Source organism: Mus musculus, chromosome 19 (assembly GCF_000001635.26).
Source record: "Mus musculus strain C57BL/6J chromosome 19, GRCm38.p6 C57BL/6J".
Lineage (NCBI taxonomy): Eukaryota > Metazoa > Chordata > Mammalia > Rodentia > Muridae > Mus > Mus musculus.
In genome coordinates, this window is record NC_000085.6 from 48,682,552 (window position 1) to 48,701,503 (window position 18,952).

Consider the following 18,952-nt stretch of genomic DNA (forward strand, 5'->3'; position numbering starts at 1 on the left):
GGGTGTCTTTCAACAGAGACATTACACCCCACTGCTCCCAGCAGTTGCAGAGGATGGCTGCCAGCTTTTGTCCAGGAGTGAGGTCCTGGCTGGTGTCCAGCATGTGCTTGGTGAGAAGGAAGCATGTGCTTAGAGTAATTGCCTCTGCAGCAGCCTGGTTGCTATTGTCCTCCTGCTCTTTTCTCTGAACAGGCCATGCTATCTTCTTCTGTGAATATTAATTTCCCCTGAGTTAGGATAATTAGACCAAGAGCAGCCCTCCGCAGAGCTGTGCCATATTGGCAGGACTTTTCCACAAACGCAGGCTTATGGACCAATTTTTGGAATGATACCATGTCATCTAATGAAGGATCCATCTTTTGCCAAGTGAAGTGGCTGAGCTTATTCCTGTCCTCCTAGCTCTGAACAAACAGAAGTTTATACATTCCATGTTTGAACTTTTCTTCTTACCTTCACTGCCTTTAATCAGCTTGCACACGGGAAGGATCAAAAAGCATCTGTCCAATGCTGGATTTATGAATATGAATGGAAAAGTGTGACCATCAGAAATGAAATGAAATTTCCCAGTTGTGATGGCTTGAGTCGTGCTAATCATTTAGATTCCAAGCAATGCTTATGATCATGATGCTGTGGTTGCAATGGATTAATACATTGTTAGAAACTAACAGATACTGAACAAATAGATCATGATTGAAACTGATGCTGATAGCTTCTTTGTTTTCAGTGGAAAATGCACATTAGGCATGTTGCATCTGCAAAGCACAGTGACAGCATACAGAATCACCCTATGATTTTACTTAGGAGCACAGGAATTATCATTGTAATTGTGTATTGAGTGCATCAGCACCAGGACATAGAAATACTCAAGAGTTCCATGGGAGCAGGGACTCAAAAAACTAACAATAGATAGACCTGAAAAGGGAATTTTGAGCCTATTGGGCTTTACTTACGGACAGGAGAGTATTTTCTAACTTGTGTCCCCATCTGATCTCTTCTTGTTTCTCCCATGATCCAGGTAACAATAGGTGGACGAGCCAGCTACTACGTGTCGTATCGAAGAGAAGCCTTTGCCCAGATAAAGCTGCCCAAGTACTCCTTGCCAAAGGTATTGCACATAGTACCTGCTATCTTGAGACTTGCTAGACCAAGTCAGGAATGGAGAGGCAGCCTGCCATCGGCATTTAGTCTGGAGCACTCCTAAGGGATTTTGGCCACTGTTGATGGTACTGAATGGGAGCACTATAGTTCTTTCTCAGCAGCACGGCAGGCATGAGTTTGATTTCCTCTTACTCGAGCATGTGGTAGGATCCTGTGCTCTTTGACAAAAGTGAGAGAGAAAGGAAGATTGGCTTTGAAATCGGTCGCTTCAGAGCAGACTCCTTTCAAAAGCGGTGCTGTTGATAGACAGAAGATAAGTTTGTCCAGCAGGAACAAGGCTGTTACGTGTGTAGCTAAAAGTACACAGATAAGTCTGCTGGTTTTCCTGCTCCTCTTTGCATTTCAAGGGTAAATATGAACACATGCTACCTGTTGGTGTTCCACTCGCTCACTGAGTAGATAAAACAGCCTGACTTTACTAGAACAATAATATCAAGTGCTAACATTTCAACTCCTCCACTGCTGGAAGATTATAAAGCTTATTCTATGGGTCCCACTTTACATGAATACCGGCTTCTAGGTGAAGATGGGTCTTGTTAATTCACTGTGAACAAGACCAGGATGTGATGGCATCCCTTAATGGGGCTGCAGGAGGCCATCCTGGGGCATGCTCATGCCATGCCATAGGATAGGAAGACACTGGCCTCTAAGATGAGGCTAAGAAACAGTGTGAAGGCTACCTGAGCATGAGCGGGATGATTATGGGATAAGATGATAAATCACCTTATATCCCTTGGTATTTTGTTTTCAGTGTGGGTGTATTCATTCGTTCTTTATTAATTTATTCAACCTTTCTTTAATTTAAGTAGGCAATCTGTTAAACATTGTACTGTTTAAAAGTCATTAAATGATGGAGGGTTCAAATTATAAAACTCAATCTCTCTCTATTCTTTTTACTCTTTGCCAAAATTAATTTTTGACGATTTTAATTGAAATAGAATTCCACCATTCCCCCTCGAAAGATAATTTTATCATCCTACCTCCATTTCCTCCCTCCTGCCCTTATGACTCTCAAGTTGAGTTTGATTATATTTGTTATATGAGTGTTTGTGTATGTGAATGCAAATATACATAAATATGACCTGCTGTGCCAAAATGTTTGCTTGTATGTATATCTGGTTTGTAAGATAGCAACTCTGTCTTAGACAACCAGTAAAGGGCTTCATCCTTGGAAGGGGCTAATTCTCTTCCTTCCAGCTTCTATGATTTGATTCAGGGAAAAAGCAAGTTGGTAACAGAAGGGCAAGAGTTGGTCAAGAAGACTTTGATTAGATTCTTTGCTGTGGTCCTTGACTTCAAAGTACAGAGCATGCCAATGTGCCACTCTTTGGGGCACCGAGTTCCGAGTCACACAGAGGTGGAAGCAAGGCTTGCCAATTGACTTGCTTGTGTTCAGAAGTGGTATGAAGACAAATGGTGCCATTTGTTTCAGCAGTCGAGATGGCATTGGATACTTATGACTAGGTATAGCATTAATGGCATAAATTGTGTTGTAGCTATACTAGCTGTTACATACACGATTTAACTTACTTTCTTGAACTCTGCACACTTTATAAAGTTCAAAATATTTGAAAGCAACAGAAATCAATTAAGCATACCTTTAATAACATATTTAAAAACATTTACTAAAAAAATTGAACTATAGCTAGAATAGTAAATATGGTAACAAATGGCTCTTACCTGCTAACATCAAATAAATATAAATTTAATAAAATGTACTAAACCATTTTTTTTAAATTGAACTAGCCATGGATTGAATAGTGAATGCAATGCAAATATTTTCTGCCAGTTAAAGCTGTCAGTCTGGCAGAGAAGCACCATTAGGTAATCCAGTGTAAGTACAGGGAGATTCTAGAAGTCTAAGGAACAGTTTTAGACAAAAGTGCATCGACTTGAATGTGGATAGTGAAGGCAACTTCCTAGAGAAAATTATGTTTAAGATAATATAATAAAATCTCTAGAATTTGACCTGTAAACAAAGGTAGGTCAGAAGTACAAGGGTGGTAGATAATATAAGAATGTCTTATTATCTCGGAGGAACTAGTACTGTGATACTTGCAGATAGCAAAATTCGTAGATGACTAAAGTCTCTCCTACAGCTATCATGACACAGCATTTTTATTTCCTATGTACATCTTTTCTGAATACCTGAAGCCATCTTTGAATCTCATGCCAATATTGTTTAGGGGATCACACAAAGAAACGGCATGCTGTGTTTGTTAAGCAAAGGTGTGTAATTAACGTTGCACTGGTCTCTGGAGAACAGAGTTTGGGAAGACCAACCACACTTGCAAAGGCCTTGTTTTAAGAGCAAAAATGGCTCCTTTAATAAAGTTAAAATATGCCTTGTGATGTTTGGTTGCAGAGTTTGGCAGAATGTCTGATGAAAAGGGCAGATTCCATATTAAATAGCCTTGGGGGAACATAGAGGCTGGTTTCTGATTTCACTCTGGCTTCTCTACGAGTAGATTTTGTCAGAAAATTGTTCAGGATGGTGACTGCAGGATATACCCATCAACTAGTCTAAAGCCAGCCAGGAAACCAGTATGAGAGAATAAGAAAGGGACAATTCAGCCATGATCTTCCTAAAGGAGGATGCTGTGGTCCCCAACCTCCAGGCCTGAGCCTTCAAGTCTCCTTACCTTTACCTAAAATGTGTGTTTCAGGAACCTTCCAACCCATCTCTCCACTGTAAGGAATTTACAAACATGTTTACCTCAGTATGAGTGCATATTTTATGAAATTTTAACCTTCTTAGGAAAGCAATAGTTCAGTCCCTTAGGCTTGTGGCTGCAGGTGGGGTACAAATGAGGCCCTGAATTGATTTCTACACAGAGCAGTCCATTAATGATTAGCAACCCCATGGTGACTTATTGTGGAGGCATATCCAACCAGGCATGCAGCCCCTTCATAGAAGTGCATCCAGATAGACTTCTCATTAATACGAGACTGCTGTGAAGGCAGCTGGATGGTGATCGATCATTTTATTAGCCAGTGTTGGCCCAGATTTTCATAATTAGGGCTAAGGAGCTAGGGGCAGAGAGAATGAAGGCAGGCTAGGTCTTTCTATTGTTTAAGAGACTGAAATGACTTGCTCCATGCAGTGTTATAGCTGCTGTTAGAAGTGTTGGGTAAAAACAAAATGATAGAAAGGTTTCCTGTTATCACGACCACTCTTGCTTCTGTCCACAGCCTATCTGTTCAGAACATGCATACCTTGACTTTCAAGTATTTTGCAGAGGGTGAGATGAATGACATTAATAATGAGCAGATTTATTAAAATGAAGAGTAGCTTGTCTAGGCTTCTGTAGTTCCCATGTTGAGCTCTGCGTAGGGATTCTCACCCCGTAGGTGTGACACTTACCTGCCAATCAGAAAGCACGGTGGAAGAGAATAAGAAATATAGCAGGGAAAAGACAGTTGAACTTTTGAGCAGAACCCTAAATTCCCCTTCAAGCTCAACCACTTACCCAGGAGCCTGGATCTGCTCAAAGCAAAATGGCATAGCAACACTGAAACCTTGTGAGGTGTCAATGAATGGCTCATGGCATGTCCAGCGTAACATGCTCAGTAAATTTAAGGAACAACGGTGAGGGGAAGATAATACCAATGTCCTCAACCTGCCTGCTATGCAGATTAAGCTTAGGGTATAATTGTGTCTCCAACAGCATTGGCCTCCATATTGCTTAAGGCTGTCAATGGACCATGGGGAACCTGATGGAGACTTTTTGTTCCCTTAGGTTCTAAATTTTTTCTTAAGTTGTAATTCTAAAAGTTGTTTCTACAAGAGAAAGATTTCTGTTTGCTCTTTTCCCCTAAAAGTATTTGGGCTCTAGTGATACCCCAGAACTTTGCCTGAACCCCATTATTCTGGAAGACAGCCAAAGTTAAGGAATACACCTCCATTTTGTGTTTGGAGAGGGGCTTCTCCCCAAAGAATTGCTTTCCAGGAGACTTGGTATGACTAAGATGTCTGACCTGTTTTTCTGTAACAAGGCTACATTTATATTCTTGCTCTCGTATGCGATTAGCTGAACTAATTAGCTGGACAAAACACCTAATAATTTGGCTTGACCAAACTTAAATCTGGCTTTTTTACTGCCCTCTCCTTTTGAACTTTACCCATCCTCAAGATTGTACACACAGTTGAGAACTTGGACAAACAATGCAGTGAGGGGCAGCCATCTGTCTGACCCTAAAGTATCTCAGAGCATCACTTGACTTCAAAGAAAATTTCTCCTTCAGTTGCTTGGTCATGACATCTCCATGTTTTGCTACACACTCGGTCCCTTTTTAATATATATATATATATATATATATATATATATATATATATATATATATATATATTTAAAGCAAATATTGAGGTTTCAGAAAAAACTTTTGTAGATAAAGTGCTTGACATGTAAGTGTGAGAGTTCAGATTCTCAGCATCTTTATATGTGCTCACATACAATCCCGCTTTTGGAGAATCAGAGTCAGGGAATCCCCTTAAGGAAGCTGGTCGAAATATACTATGTATTCAGGGTTTAGCAGAACACCATGTCTCAGTAAACAAGTATAGAGTGATTGAGGAAGAAGATGTCTGAAGTCAAATTCTTGTCTTAGCACACAAGCTTCTACATACATGTGAATACACATACGCATAAAAAACATATTACACCCACATACACATGCAACAAAACTAACTGAACTATATAAGAATAAAAAGAACACGTAAGAAGAAATTTAAAAGCAATTCTCTGCAAGGCATGATGTTACATGCATATTATTCAAACATTTGGGAAGTAGAGCCAGGAGGATCTGTAGCTCTAGGCCAGCATTGGCCATGCACTGGGTTTGAAGCCAGTCTGGCATACATTAAACCCTTTTGTAAATGAAACAAAACAAAAGCAGTTCCTTCTGATGTACTTGCAGATATTATATCAGAGTTTGCAATAAGCTTTTCCTTATCTGTGTCGGAGTATGCAGTCATTTGTCAATAGGATGTAGTTAGTCCCATTGTGAATAATGAGGCAGGGGTGGAAGCTATTTCCTTAACATTATTATAAAAACAGTGACAAGGATATTAACTTTTGTCTCCTTACCTAGGTCTGGTAGGTCACAGCCACTGTTCTTAAGGATTTCTGTGTAGTCCTAATCTGTTAGCGCATTCCCACTCTGTCATCTATGCATTGCTAGCTGTCCCCTATCCTCCCATCCATGTATTCCATGCGACTTGGAAAATCCTGCAGCCACCTTTAGGAATGACCACCTATGTGTCACACCTACTGTTACATCTCTACCCTTCTTTTCATCGGGCTTTCTGGAATAGTTGCTATAATGCCCCCTTGCCCGGTACTAATGCTTTTCCCTTCTCTGTATGCCCTTCTCTTAGGAGTAAAGCTTCTTAGATTCTTTCAATCTGTGTGTTCTCTGAGTAATTACATCCATTTTTTGTTTATATTGGTAATGACTTCATGAACAACCACATCCCATCTCTCACCAATACCAAGCCCTTTACTGAACTGCCTATTCAGAGTGCAGCCTCTCACAGGCCTTGCTTAAGAAGCCCAGACCTGAGTTAGTATTTGCTCTGTATTCCCTGTGCCTCATCATTGTTTTTAGATACTTTCACACCCCATTATTTACTTTGTAAACTTCCGTTCTGTGTGCACTCTACAGCAAATTCTTTGCAAAGGACTAGAGGTAAAGTCATAAATACGAGGGGTTTTGCTCTTTGGAAGCTTAGTGTTCAATGAGAGAGGAAGACAATAAACAATTAATTATGTGTGATTACTTTATCACTAATTACAAATGCAACACATGAAATCTAAAAATAAAGAGGCCAGTTTTGCAAGTCAAACCCTGTCGATGTGTTCTCTCCAATAGATTTTCTAATAGGCCACCAACCCATTTGACAAAGACAGCACAAGAACCTATTTCCAGAGTTCAGATTTTCATGCACGTCTTACTTCCTGCCAAATAAAGGTTAGATGTGCTGCACAAAGGCCTTTGTGGTGCAGCCTCTCTACTCTTACCCCTTGCATGAGGAGATGTGCAGAGCCCTTAACCTGTGTTCCTGAGAGTTTCACACTCTCTCAATTGACTGCTTTAGTGTAGCCTCCAGTTAAGGCTGGGAAGATCCAAGAACCTGCTGTCTTCCTCATTGGGGCATCTGCCTAAGCAGACATCTTCTTTGATGTAGCTTTGTTAATCTTTTATTCTTCTTCCTACCTTCAGTGTGGTGCCCCAGAAGGTGCAAAATGCTTAATCATTTAGGTGTTTCATGTAAACCTTTAAGAGGCCCAGAATATTAGAAAACAAACAAACAAACAAACAAGTAAACAAAAGTAAACAAAGAATGGGAAGGAACACAGAAGTATTTTCATTAGTGTTTGCTTCAGAAGACCCTGATTTTGTTTTGTTATGTTTTCAAAAATATGATTTTTCAAATCACTTACCATTAAAATGGCAGGGGGTAGTATTGATCAATGCTTTCCAAATAACATATGTGCTTCTTCTGAGGCTTTTTGAGTTGTTGCAGTGTTAGCCAGGTTCCCTTTCAATGGTTTCTTACTATAGTTCCCTTCCTCTGTGTTCTCCCTTTATCACCGTCTCTCTTCCCACACGTTCTCAGAATCAGCAAACAAGAAAGTAATAGCTGCTTTGCAGTTTAATTAAGGTAGCTCCATTAAACAAACCATTCATGATAGTCCAGAACCCTGTTGGAGTGATTTTTAACTGATACTATATTTTTTTCTTAACATTTTAATATTCCGGTTACTATCTGTTGACTTGTTTAACATGAACTATTTAGAAAGAGTTAATATGCAAGCATGAACTACCTGTGGCCCATGGCTCTATGCACCATATGACAGCTATGGTGTGGCCAAAGCAATTTAAGACCTTGTGAACTTGCTTAAGACATTATTACAATTGTGACTCAATTGTGGGGTTCTTTAATGAGAACCTTGTAAGTGACAATGTCACGTTACAATATTGGAGAGTTGAACAAGCTTGGAAAAAAACATTTCAAAGAGATTCTGTGGGATCATCTAGAAGACTTGTTCAGGTGTAACTATAGGGCTTTCTCTCTTAGCTATTTAGGAGGATGAAGCATGAAGATGCTTTGAGTTCAGGAGATCAAGGCTAGCGCGCACATTTTAGTTGCTGTCTCTATTGCTGTGACAATGACGTGGTAGAAGTAACTTAATGGAAAAGTGGGGTTTCCTTGTTCATAATTTGATTCCAGTTCCTTGTAGCAGGAGAATGAAGCAGCTGGTCACACTGAACACAGAGTTAAGAAGCAAAGTGTAGAATCTGCTTGTGCTCCGCTTACTTTCTCTTTCCTACACAACCCAGAATTCCAGCCCAGGAAATGGTGCCACCCACAGTGACTGAGTCTTCTATTATTAACTAACAGAACATAACCTACCACTGGTATGTGCAGAGGTCTGTTCCCCCCCAGGTAATTATAGCTTTGTAGCTGACTATTAGTGTTAACCATTGTACTTTGTAGTATAACAAAGGCTCTTCAATGAGAGAATAATGACAAATTTGATGAGGCTCTGTAAGTCATTTTGATCACACTGAAGTTGTATCTTCAGCAACATGGTGCTTAAAGTATTAGTTTCTTGATTAAATCTCAGTAATGTCATTTGTCATCTGAATGACTGACACACGAAGTACTCCTTGGGAGGGCAATACATGAGAGATATTTTAGCTTCTTATGCTGGAGGCTGAGGACCTGCTCATGAATTGGCACAGCACAGGATAGCACTTTCCTAATATACACTCACAGTAAAGCTGGTTGCCTCTAACCCTGGCCGTTCCATGCTATTCTAAGTCGCTTTCTTTCCACTTACTTTACATTAGTTTAGTCTGAAATAACTTAGCTCATTCATTTTTATGACCAAAACATCTGGGAAAACCTCAAGCATTTCTATTGCATTTTTATCAGGGTAAGTGAATTTAATTCGGCTTTCCTGCAGCTGCTCTTTCCCCTCCTACTGGGTTCTTGGGCACTCATTCCATATCTACACAACGCGTTTCATCCGAGGGATTTTAGGAGTAAAACTTCTTTCTATTTTAAAGCAGTTCAGCAGGAACCTGTAATTCTACAAGACATACAAGCACCAATGAGCAAGTTAAGCCTGAGTCAAAATGACTTAGAAGGTTCAAGGCTAGAGGCTACTGACAAATGACCTCTAATTAAATGTCTAGAATGTGTTTGCCTACTTTTTCTGCCTTCCAGTTTTCAAGATCATATGGCATATTCCTCAGTAGGATGGGGGAGGGGCTGACTACAGTGCTGACATTGAAGACCCTGTTGCTCTTTCAACTTGAAATGGATTCTGGGAAAGGTAGACCATGCTGATTAGTAATTTGCTATCTGCCCTGGTTACTGCTGCTGCCCTGCTACCAGTGCACTTCACAGATACAAGTGTGGTTCTCCATCTGTGACCTGTTACATGGCATGCACACTGTATTTATGCATTTTAATACCATCACTTTAAACAGATGTTTAACTGTGCCAACATGTCCTCCTGAAAAATGCATTTTTTTTTGGTATGGACTTGAATGTGTCATTATTATGCAGTGATTTGAGTGCATGTGGTATGGTTTTTGTAAACTAGTTTTGAATTGTGAACCATTCAACTGGATTTTAGGAATAATACAGACCAGGATTAGAAACTAAAACAAATGCAAGGACTGTGAATGTAATGCTACCTTGTAAGGAGCAGAGCATTAGAATATAGATTTTTTTGCAGGGTGGAAACCTTAATGGTGCCACATCCACCTAGCAGCCTAGAGAATCAGGTTTTCATACAGGCCCAACTGACATTTGCAATCAGTCTTTACTGTACTGGTTGCTAGTGTAAAATCATCGATAACTTGCCCTGATATGAGTGTTTGTGCCTAGACTTACTATAAGTTGTCATGCCATGTTCGGTTGAATTCCCTGGAAGGCCAGCGCTCGCTCTCTCTCTCTCTCTCTCTCTCTCTCTCTCTCTCTCTCTCTCTCTCTCTCTTTTCTGAAGGGAAAGAGAGGAGGAAGGGATCTGGGAGAGGGAAGACAGCAGGGGAAGGGGGAAGAGTAGAGAGTGGGAAAATTGAGGTCGGGATGTAATATATGAGAGAAGAATAAATAAAGAAAAAGAGAGAAAAAAATCACTGATCTAGAAATTACACATTCAAATGAAGCTCACCATTATGTCAATCAGACCCTCAGATAGTCACAGTCTGGTTCTGTCATTCACTATCTATGCAATTTGGAGCAGTTTGATGAGCTTCTATGTGCCTTAGTTTGCTCCTGAAAATGATAATAATCATGCTATTTCTATCATTGGATTATTTGACTTTTAATCAGAAAAAAAATTGAATGACAGAATAGAGCCCAAGTACTAGGTCCTTTTATTTTCACTCCTTGGGGAGAAAATTGGAATTCGTGGAGGCTGATACATACGTCAGCCACTTGTCTCATAGTGGCAGTGCTTAGAGTAAGACCCAGGACACCAAGTTCCAGGTTGAGTGTGATTACTGGCCAAGCATAATTTTTTTTTATCTCATTTGCAGCAGGCTCTCTATCAGCTTCACTTAGATAACACATAGAACTCCTGGACACAATTAAGCGACTCGTGTCCATGTGTTACGTGAGGTTGGAGGTCTATGGCAGGACCTAATTGCATCATTGCCACCCACTTGATACTGAGGATTCTTAAGGAAAGCACTGAGCTGCAAGATTTAAAACCATAAGTGAAGATCAAAAGATGGAATGGGGCCTGCTGCTCCACATGTCTGAGTGTCCTCCTAGATGGCTAGATGCCTCTGTTAGCACTAACACTACATTTCAGACATAAACATAAAAAATGAGCAGGGACGAATCCCTTGGATCCACGGGAAATGATGGCCACTAAAGCCCCTTACAGCCATCTTGATGTCACTTAGCAAGGAACGGAAATCGTGATGCTCACGATTTATAGCCTCGGTCCAACACCGAACTGCTTAACGTTGCCTATAACTCAAGATTTTCCTCAACCATTTCACAAGTCACAGGAATTACCTGAGGTCCCAGTGGGGAGAGAGGTACGGCACTCTACCTTCTCATGGGCCATCTGTCTCATTATAGGACATGCACATTATCAGTACCGATGAGAACCAAGTGTTTGCAGCCGTCCAAGAATGGAACCAGAATGACACCTACAACCTCTACATCTCAGACACACGTGGGATCTACTTTACCCTGGCTATGGAGAACATTAAGAGCAGCCGAGGTCTAATGGGAAACATCATTATTGAATTATATGAGGTATGTAGCCCAAATTCTCCCTCCCTGGATTGACCTTTCCTTTTTACGTTTTTTTTTTTTTTTTTGACTTTATAAAGCACAAGTACTATACTCCCGTGTTTGACCGCAGCTGTTTCACGTGGCAATTGCATTTCGAGGCAAGGGATGTAACCTCTTTGTACTCCAGTGCCAGAGAAATAAAGGTCCAAGTGCTTGTCTGGTAATATTCGTGTGAGGTGAGCAGTATGCTGTGTGAAAGGGATCCACCGTCTCTGTAAGGTCAGTGTTTGCACATGTATGAGCACGCCAGAACTAAAGGCACACGGCATACATGATGTCTTAAGGAGCCTTTCAAAACTCCATTGCTGGCTGCTATATACCTTTCTAGAAAAAAAAAGAATGCTATGTGCATGCAGAAATGATTTTTAAAATGATTCTTATAAACATAATTTAGAGGAAAAGAAGGAAAAATTAAAAAAAAACTTGTAAAAGAGTAAATGCCACAACATGGTATAATGAAAAATTTGCCTTGATATGATATATATATATATGTATGTATGTATGTATGTATATGTATATGTATATGTATATGTATATGTATATGTATATGTATATGTATATGTATATGTATATGTATATGTATATGTATATATACCCAGTTAAAAGGACACTTTCCCTAGGAAATCCAGAAATCAGACAAAAATTCCAGACCCTTAGATATTTGTTGTTTCCTTATGACTTTAAAGTCAGGTATGACTTTTTGACAGTTCTAGAAAGAAAAGTGGTGAAATGATCAGATTATCCTAGGGATATAATGGGCTGAATTTTGTAGAGTGTGCCTTATATGCCAAAAGAAAACTGGCTGGTGCTTAAACTCACAAAGGTGGTGACTAGCAAGCTCAGCTCTGGCTGGGCTCTCAGATTAGCGGGATGAGCTGTGCTCTGGTGGATTTCTCTCTTGTCAAAGCAAATGTGGCTTTTGGAGTGGAAACAGAAGAGAAGGTTCAGTACCTACACGGCCCTGTGGCATCCGCTGGTTAATGTTGGTCCAAGTTCTGGGCATCTGAATTGTCTACTTATTCACCACCTAGCTACTACAATGTCTCTACTCTCACATCCCATTCCCAACTTCATATCTCAATTGTTTATTTACCTTTTTTTATATTTTACTGAATCCACTTAGTGCTGCCCCTTACTGCACAAGTACAGGATCATCTACTGGAACATGGTTAAGGTATAATATATTACATTCTTAAACTCAATCAAATCTCCTTCTCCTGGCAGGCATTCTGTGTCATCAGCAACCTACCCAGGGCTGGGGGATTGTGTTACCTGCCCCCATGCATGCTGGGGTACCCACTGCCTTTATCTTGTGCAAATCTAAAAAAAAAATCTCTCTAACAAAGAAGGCTTATTTGAAGAAATATCCAAGTTTCTTCCTAGATTTGTAAAGACTGGCAGCAAAGTCTATGGGGTATAGGTAACTTTGAGAAACTTATGTTCTTTACCTTTAATCTAATCAAGAGACAGAAATATACCTTCGTTATTAACAATAAGCTACAGCCTTGGGTATAGTTTAGAGGAATATCCCCAAGATTTAGAAGACTCTAAGAATGAATATCCATGCCCCTAGGCTCTCATCCAAATCAAAGAGTATAAACCTTGCTATAGATGACCTCATAGCAAAAAAATAAAATAAAAATAAAAAATAGAAGGTCTGTCTGGGGACCGTGGTGTCCATCTCTAATCTCAGCACTCTGAGAGCTGAGGCAAGAGAATCATGGGTTCAAGTCCAGTTTATGATACATAGAAAGAACCTGTCTAAATAGGTAGGTAGGTAGGTAGGTAGGTAGGTAGGTAGGTAGGTAGGTAGATGGATGGATGGATAGATAGATAGATAGATAGATAGATAGATAGATAGATAGATAGATAGATACAAAAAAGGAAGAAGGAAGAAATCACTATATTTCCATTTTTGCTCTTGACACGATGGGTGAGTTTACCATTGTGGTTTTCATTCAGGGAGCCTGGGTCTCCTTGGTGATTTAGAACCTCGAGATGCTGATCTGAAGCAGGGCATGAATCAGTATGAAGAATACTCAGATCCATGTCATTTTTTTCTCACTACTGAAGTTAGTCTTGTGTTTCAATGTCACTGGGAAAAATGCATGGTGTTACTGGTTTTATTGAGAAGAAAGCCATACTACTTAAGGCAATATCTTTAATGCAAGCTCTGTGAGCCTGCTTTCCACTCAATTTGGCCACAGTTGATCATGACCATACTTTGTGTTCACACTCTTGACAAAATCCTCTGGGAGCTTGGACTTAGTTGGCTGGGGTTTGAATGGGTCAGTAAGCAATTTATCTGTTTCATCTGAACTGGACTAGGCCCTAACTGAAGCAGAGAGCAATAAAACAAATGGAGGTCATAGTCTTTTTATCTGTTTGTTTATGTTTGAGATTGTGTTTTAACGTATCAACTTAAAAGTCCTAGGAATAAATAGTGAATCAAACATGCCTCCCTAGAAGTGTAATTATGAACAGCAATGAGGTACAGTATGCATGTATGAATTATTCGTGTAGATCCTAAACCAAGGGAGAACATGATCAGCTGTATATGCCCAGTTCTTTTTCTCAGAGTGACATATTTTCTGACATATCAGTCCTATTGACACCCTCTGAAGGAAGTATTGGAGAAGCGTAATCTGTCCCAATTGTTAAGGATAGAATGAACCAAGGCAGACAGGTTAAATTTTTGATAATGTATGCTAGCCATCCAAATTGTACGAAATAATGCTTGTCAGGGACATAGGTGAAAACTGGATAATTGATTAGATTTCAGGTTATGGAAAGCATTTAATAATGAGTGAATAAATTGGAGCCTGACATTATCTAGACCATGACCATATTGAAGATTTGTAATGGATGGGGCTGTTTTGCACCTGGAGATACGTTTCTGTGGTTTGGAGATCAAGCTCAATTTAATTGGTCTCTAGGGGTCATTAGGATTTAACCTTCTTCACTGGAGATTCTTAAACACAGAGAATGAGAGTGGGAGCCATATGGACAGTTAGCAAAGAGAATATAATTCTTTTGGACTTCAAGTGCCCTTGGGCAATGCAACTGGGAAAGGCAGTATATTTCTTGTATCATTCAGCCAGATACTTACAATTTAAGCAAATGCATTTTGTCTGGTGATATGAGGTCTGATGCAATAATGGCAACCTACTGGACAGGTCTATGTAATACCTCTAAGGTAGACTCCAGAGTCCACCTTGTATTAGAAGCATCGTTCTGCTGAGTTGTAGGATCACACCCAAGGAGGTTGAATTCTAACTTGAGAAATTTGTAGCAACTCAAAGGTGACTTGGATTCAGCTAGCGACTGCTGAATCCAAGAGAAAGGTTTTAGGGAGCTTGAGTCCAGTAAGTGGAGATCCGTTTTCAAGGAAGGTTTGGAGGCATTGTGGAACAGTGGGGTATGGGTTGTAAGCTGGTGGCACAGACTTGACACATACTCAGTATAGCAGTGGGCATTCACACTGGGTTTGAGTTTTTTTTTCTCTCACAATTACATTACCAACAAATATTTACACCTGTGCTCATCTAAGTAAATTTGTGGCTTTATAATGTAATAAGGCATCACAGCTACTTTGATGATGACGAAGAAAGATTACTCTGAGAGAAGAAAGATTCTTTTAGGAAACTGCCGATACTGGGTTGTTTGGGTCCACTTTGACCATCTAAAGCTGCTGGTATTCAGTCTTCCCCATGAGCCTCTTATGCTGCTTGACAGTGCAGAGAAGACAATGAGAGAAATAACTGGATGGATGTCCCCAGCAAGCCTTGGCACCAAGATTCCTTGGAGAAGGCAGTAGACAAACTACACTGAACTTCCTCTAACCAGAAAAGGCTTATACAATTTTGAGACCTAATCTAGTGCAGTAATCCACAGCCATGCAAGTTAGGTTGCTAATTATTCTCTAACTCCAACTTCTAAAAACAATATATCCACTGATGTAATTTTGTAGAAGAGAAAGCAGTGTCCACTGATGTAATTTTGTAGAAGAGAAAGCAGTGTTTGATGGTCAAATAATTATTAGTCTCTTCTGTAAGGTGCCAACAGCATACTCCTTTAAAACAAGGCTAGTGTTGACAGCGAACCGTTGAATGTAGTATTTTGTGTGTCATTACTTATATTCTGACAATTTTTCACACAGTGTCTTCTAGTATGTTTTATTTTCATATTTCTTAAAAAAATAAAAAACCCACAAATATTCATTTCAGAAACCAGAGTTGAGCTAAGAGTTTTTGTTCTGATGGACCTTCTTTGATGCTTTCCCCTACTATTAAGTATTCAACTTAAAACTCCCTGCAACACCATCATTTTAGCATCAGTACCTTAGACCAACACTGTAAACTACAACAAATACATGACTTGATTTCTGGCATTGTGGTTATGCTTTCAGTCCCAGCCCTTGTAAGTGAGGGAAACCTGATCTATACAGAGAGCACCAGGCTAGGTAGGGATATATAGTGAGACCCCACAATCTACATATAGATTTCAAAATTATTATAACAAAAGATTTTTTTTCCACTTGGAAGAGGTTTTATTGGAAGGGAGAGAAAAAGTAGTGGCAGAAAGAAAAGAGAGGGGGCAATAAAAGTTTTAAAAATAAAAAAATAACCAGATGAAGCCAAATAGTAAGGCATTCGATCTCAGCAAAAATATACAAATTATTTGTGTTTCGTATGTGCTCAAGAGAAAAAAAAGCTCATGAAATATTTTATATTTTTCAGAATGTCTGAAAACTCCAGATTATATTTTATATTTCCATCTCACCTCAACTCATGCAGTAAATTTTTCCTGAAGAAGTTGATCTATAGTTAAAGTTTATAAAATTAATTATAGGCAAAGGAGAGTCACATAGCAGAAGCCAAATTGATTATCAACTTGAATTAATATTGATTAAAAGTAAATAAAATGAAAATAGTCTCTTACTCTCAATGGCTAATGACATACCTACATAACATATGTGGCCAATGGCATCCATGGTGAATTTCACAGATATGCTATTGCTTATTTCTCTGTGTGGTGATCATTGTTTCCCAAGATCACTATAAAGTTAAGGGTCACATAAACTGAATGGCTTGGCTCACATCACACAACTAGGATACTGTGATGCTATATATGAAAGCATCCATGTAAGTCTGGCTAAAATGTCAAGTTTTTCCTTCTAACCTTTGTGCTTTTTACAGTTTTTATGAGTCATAATTGATATGCAATAAGGCATACAGCCTTTGGTATATGGTTCTGTGGATTTTGGTATGTGCCTGCAGTTGTATAACTAAGTTTACAATCAAGATGTGGAAGGAACCCATTCCCCAGAGTCCCCACTTTAATGTCCTTTGGTGTGTACTCAACTTTTGCATCAACCTCTATGTCTGAGAAATGGCCACTTGACTTCTCCAAGGCTCCAGCTTTGTCTTTTGTAGAATGACACTTAGTGGCATAATATCAGATGTAAGCTTTGGAGTCCAGCCTTCCTTGGCCTAGAAGAATGCATCTGAGAGTCATCTGGTACATAACAGGCAGTGTGAATTATATCAGCATATGTTCATTATTATTGCTGAGTAGCATTCCATTCTGTGAGTATGCTGCAGTTATTCTTCATTAGCTAGAGAGCAGTTAGGTTGCTTTCAGTTTTTTATGTTTGTGATGCAAACATCTGTAAATACTTACAGAAACATTACCTTTTACTTAAAGGTAGGATTGCCAAATTAAATATATGTTCATGAAGCCATCAGTGTGATTTTAAAGTGGCAGTTCATCTTGAGGATATGAGTGTTGTCATTGTTTCACACATTCCTCAACACTTGGTACTATCAGGTGTGTGTGTGTGTGTGTGTGTACATGTGTGTACACACCCACGTGCTCATATGCATTCTGATTACAGTCTGGATGCTCTATCATGGGAGGTTTATTTCTCACTTCTCTAGTGACTCTGCTGAAATCTCTATATATGGACACATAAACTGTAACTCTTTGAGTGATTCCCCTATGTCCCAATTCTCTGTCTATTATTTGGTATTTCTTTGCCTTACTTGTCTCTAGTGCCTGTCCTCCATTCTATCTGCTTTTATAACCTTCAGTGACCGTTCTTAGTCCAGATGGATGGCTGCTTATAAACTCCACAGGGACTTTTCCCCTGCAATAACCTTGGTCAGACCCTTCCCGTAGTTCTGATGCAAGGGACAGCCCACGGCAGATCAGACTAATTGCTTTTTCGCAGCAGATCCCTCATTTTCTTTCACTGAGGTCCCAGGGACATGGCTAACAGATGACCATGCCGCCTGGACACCATGATCTGCCAAGGGACCTGCAGTCATGTCCCTCTTCACCTCATTCTGATTCCCAGAGGGAATTGTCAGCCTGATACTATTGCATTAACTTTTCCTGGGGTGATGAAACCAATTGTTTTGTCACGCCAGTTAGGTCATCCAAACTAAGAGTCCATCAAAGTCCAACTTGGTGAGCCTGTGAATTTATGGCATTGGTGAAAGTTTGCCTCCAGGAACATGAATGTTCCCTGGAACAGCTGTGTCACCAGAAAGTTCTACTTCATCATACATGATTGCCTCATGCAAAGGGCATCATGGAGGCAACCTTTCACTTAACCTTCTACTTCCTAAGTACTCTAGTGTCTTCTAAGATTACTGTGCTTATAGGAAGGCTTGGGGGTGGGGGGCAAGGACAATGGCTAAGATATCAGATCAGAGTCTTTTGGGTCTGTCTTCATCCTCCTCCTTCCAGGATTGGTCTGTTAACATTGCAATTCATCTACTTATTGTTGTGTTGGCCTCAATTAGTTGCCATGGAAACCTTTACTCTAAGACAGTGATCATGTTATACACAAAGAAGAAGGCCACACTGCAACAGCCACTTGTACCCATGGGCACAATCACATGGTTCTCACTGGACCTTCAGGAACAATAGCAGCAGGCACGCTAAGTGATTTCACCCAACAATGCGATAAAGAATATTTACAGTTAATAGTATGCTAAGGGCCTCCTCTTCAGATGAAGCCCAAAACCATGGATCTCATGTTTTACTTCTGATACACTTCATGTGGCTGAGGTATGCTATCAGAAAAATGTCCACATGTATGTCTCCAAACACATAGATTTGGACATGAATATTGGTATCTGGAATGAACATATTTCTAACTTGGGTTGCGACCAAACTGTACAAGTTCTGGGCCTGAAAGACACAGTGGCTCAAGTGGCTCAATGGCTCAAACTGGTCATCCATTTGCTTACACAAGCCACGAAGCCACGAATCACCCCAGAAATGACACAGAGATTAGGAACCATCCACACACAAATGGAATGTACCTCAATTTTTCAGGACACTTCAGGAGATTGCTGTTGTATTGTGTCTCGCTTCAAGAGAGGCAAGTTCAGAGCTGAGTGCAGAGAGTTCCACAGAAATGCCTCTTTCCTACAATGTCTGGTCGCCATTCAC

At 39.9% G+C, this 18,952-nt stretch overlaps 1 protein-coding gene across 1 annotated transcript in view; it reads left to right on the top strand.

The window, feature by feature from the left end:
• Sorcs3 (sortilin-related VPS10 domain containing receptor 3) overlaps nucleotides 1–18,952 on the top strand; it is a 599,481-nt gene that overhangs the window by 476,527 nt on the left and 104,002 nt on the right. Inside the window, exons 8-9 of the mRNA NM_025696.3 lie at nucleotides 1,016–1,105; nucleotides 11,270–11,449. Coding sequence (NP_079972.1) covers nucleotides 1,016–1,105; nucleotides 11,270–11,449 — 270 coding nt within the window. The remainder of the gene's footprint in view (nucleotides 1–1,015; nucleotides 1,106–11,269; nucleotides 11,450–18,952) is intronic.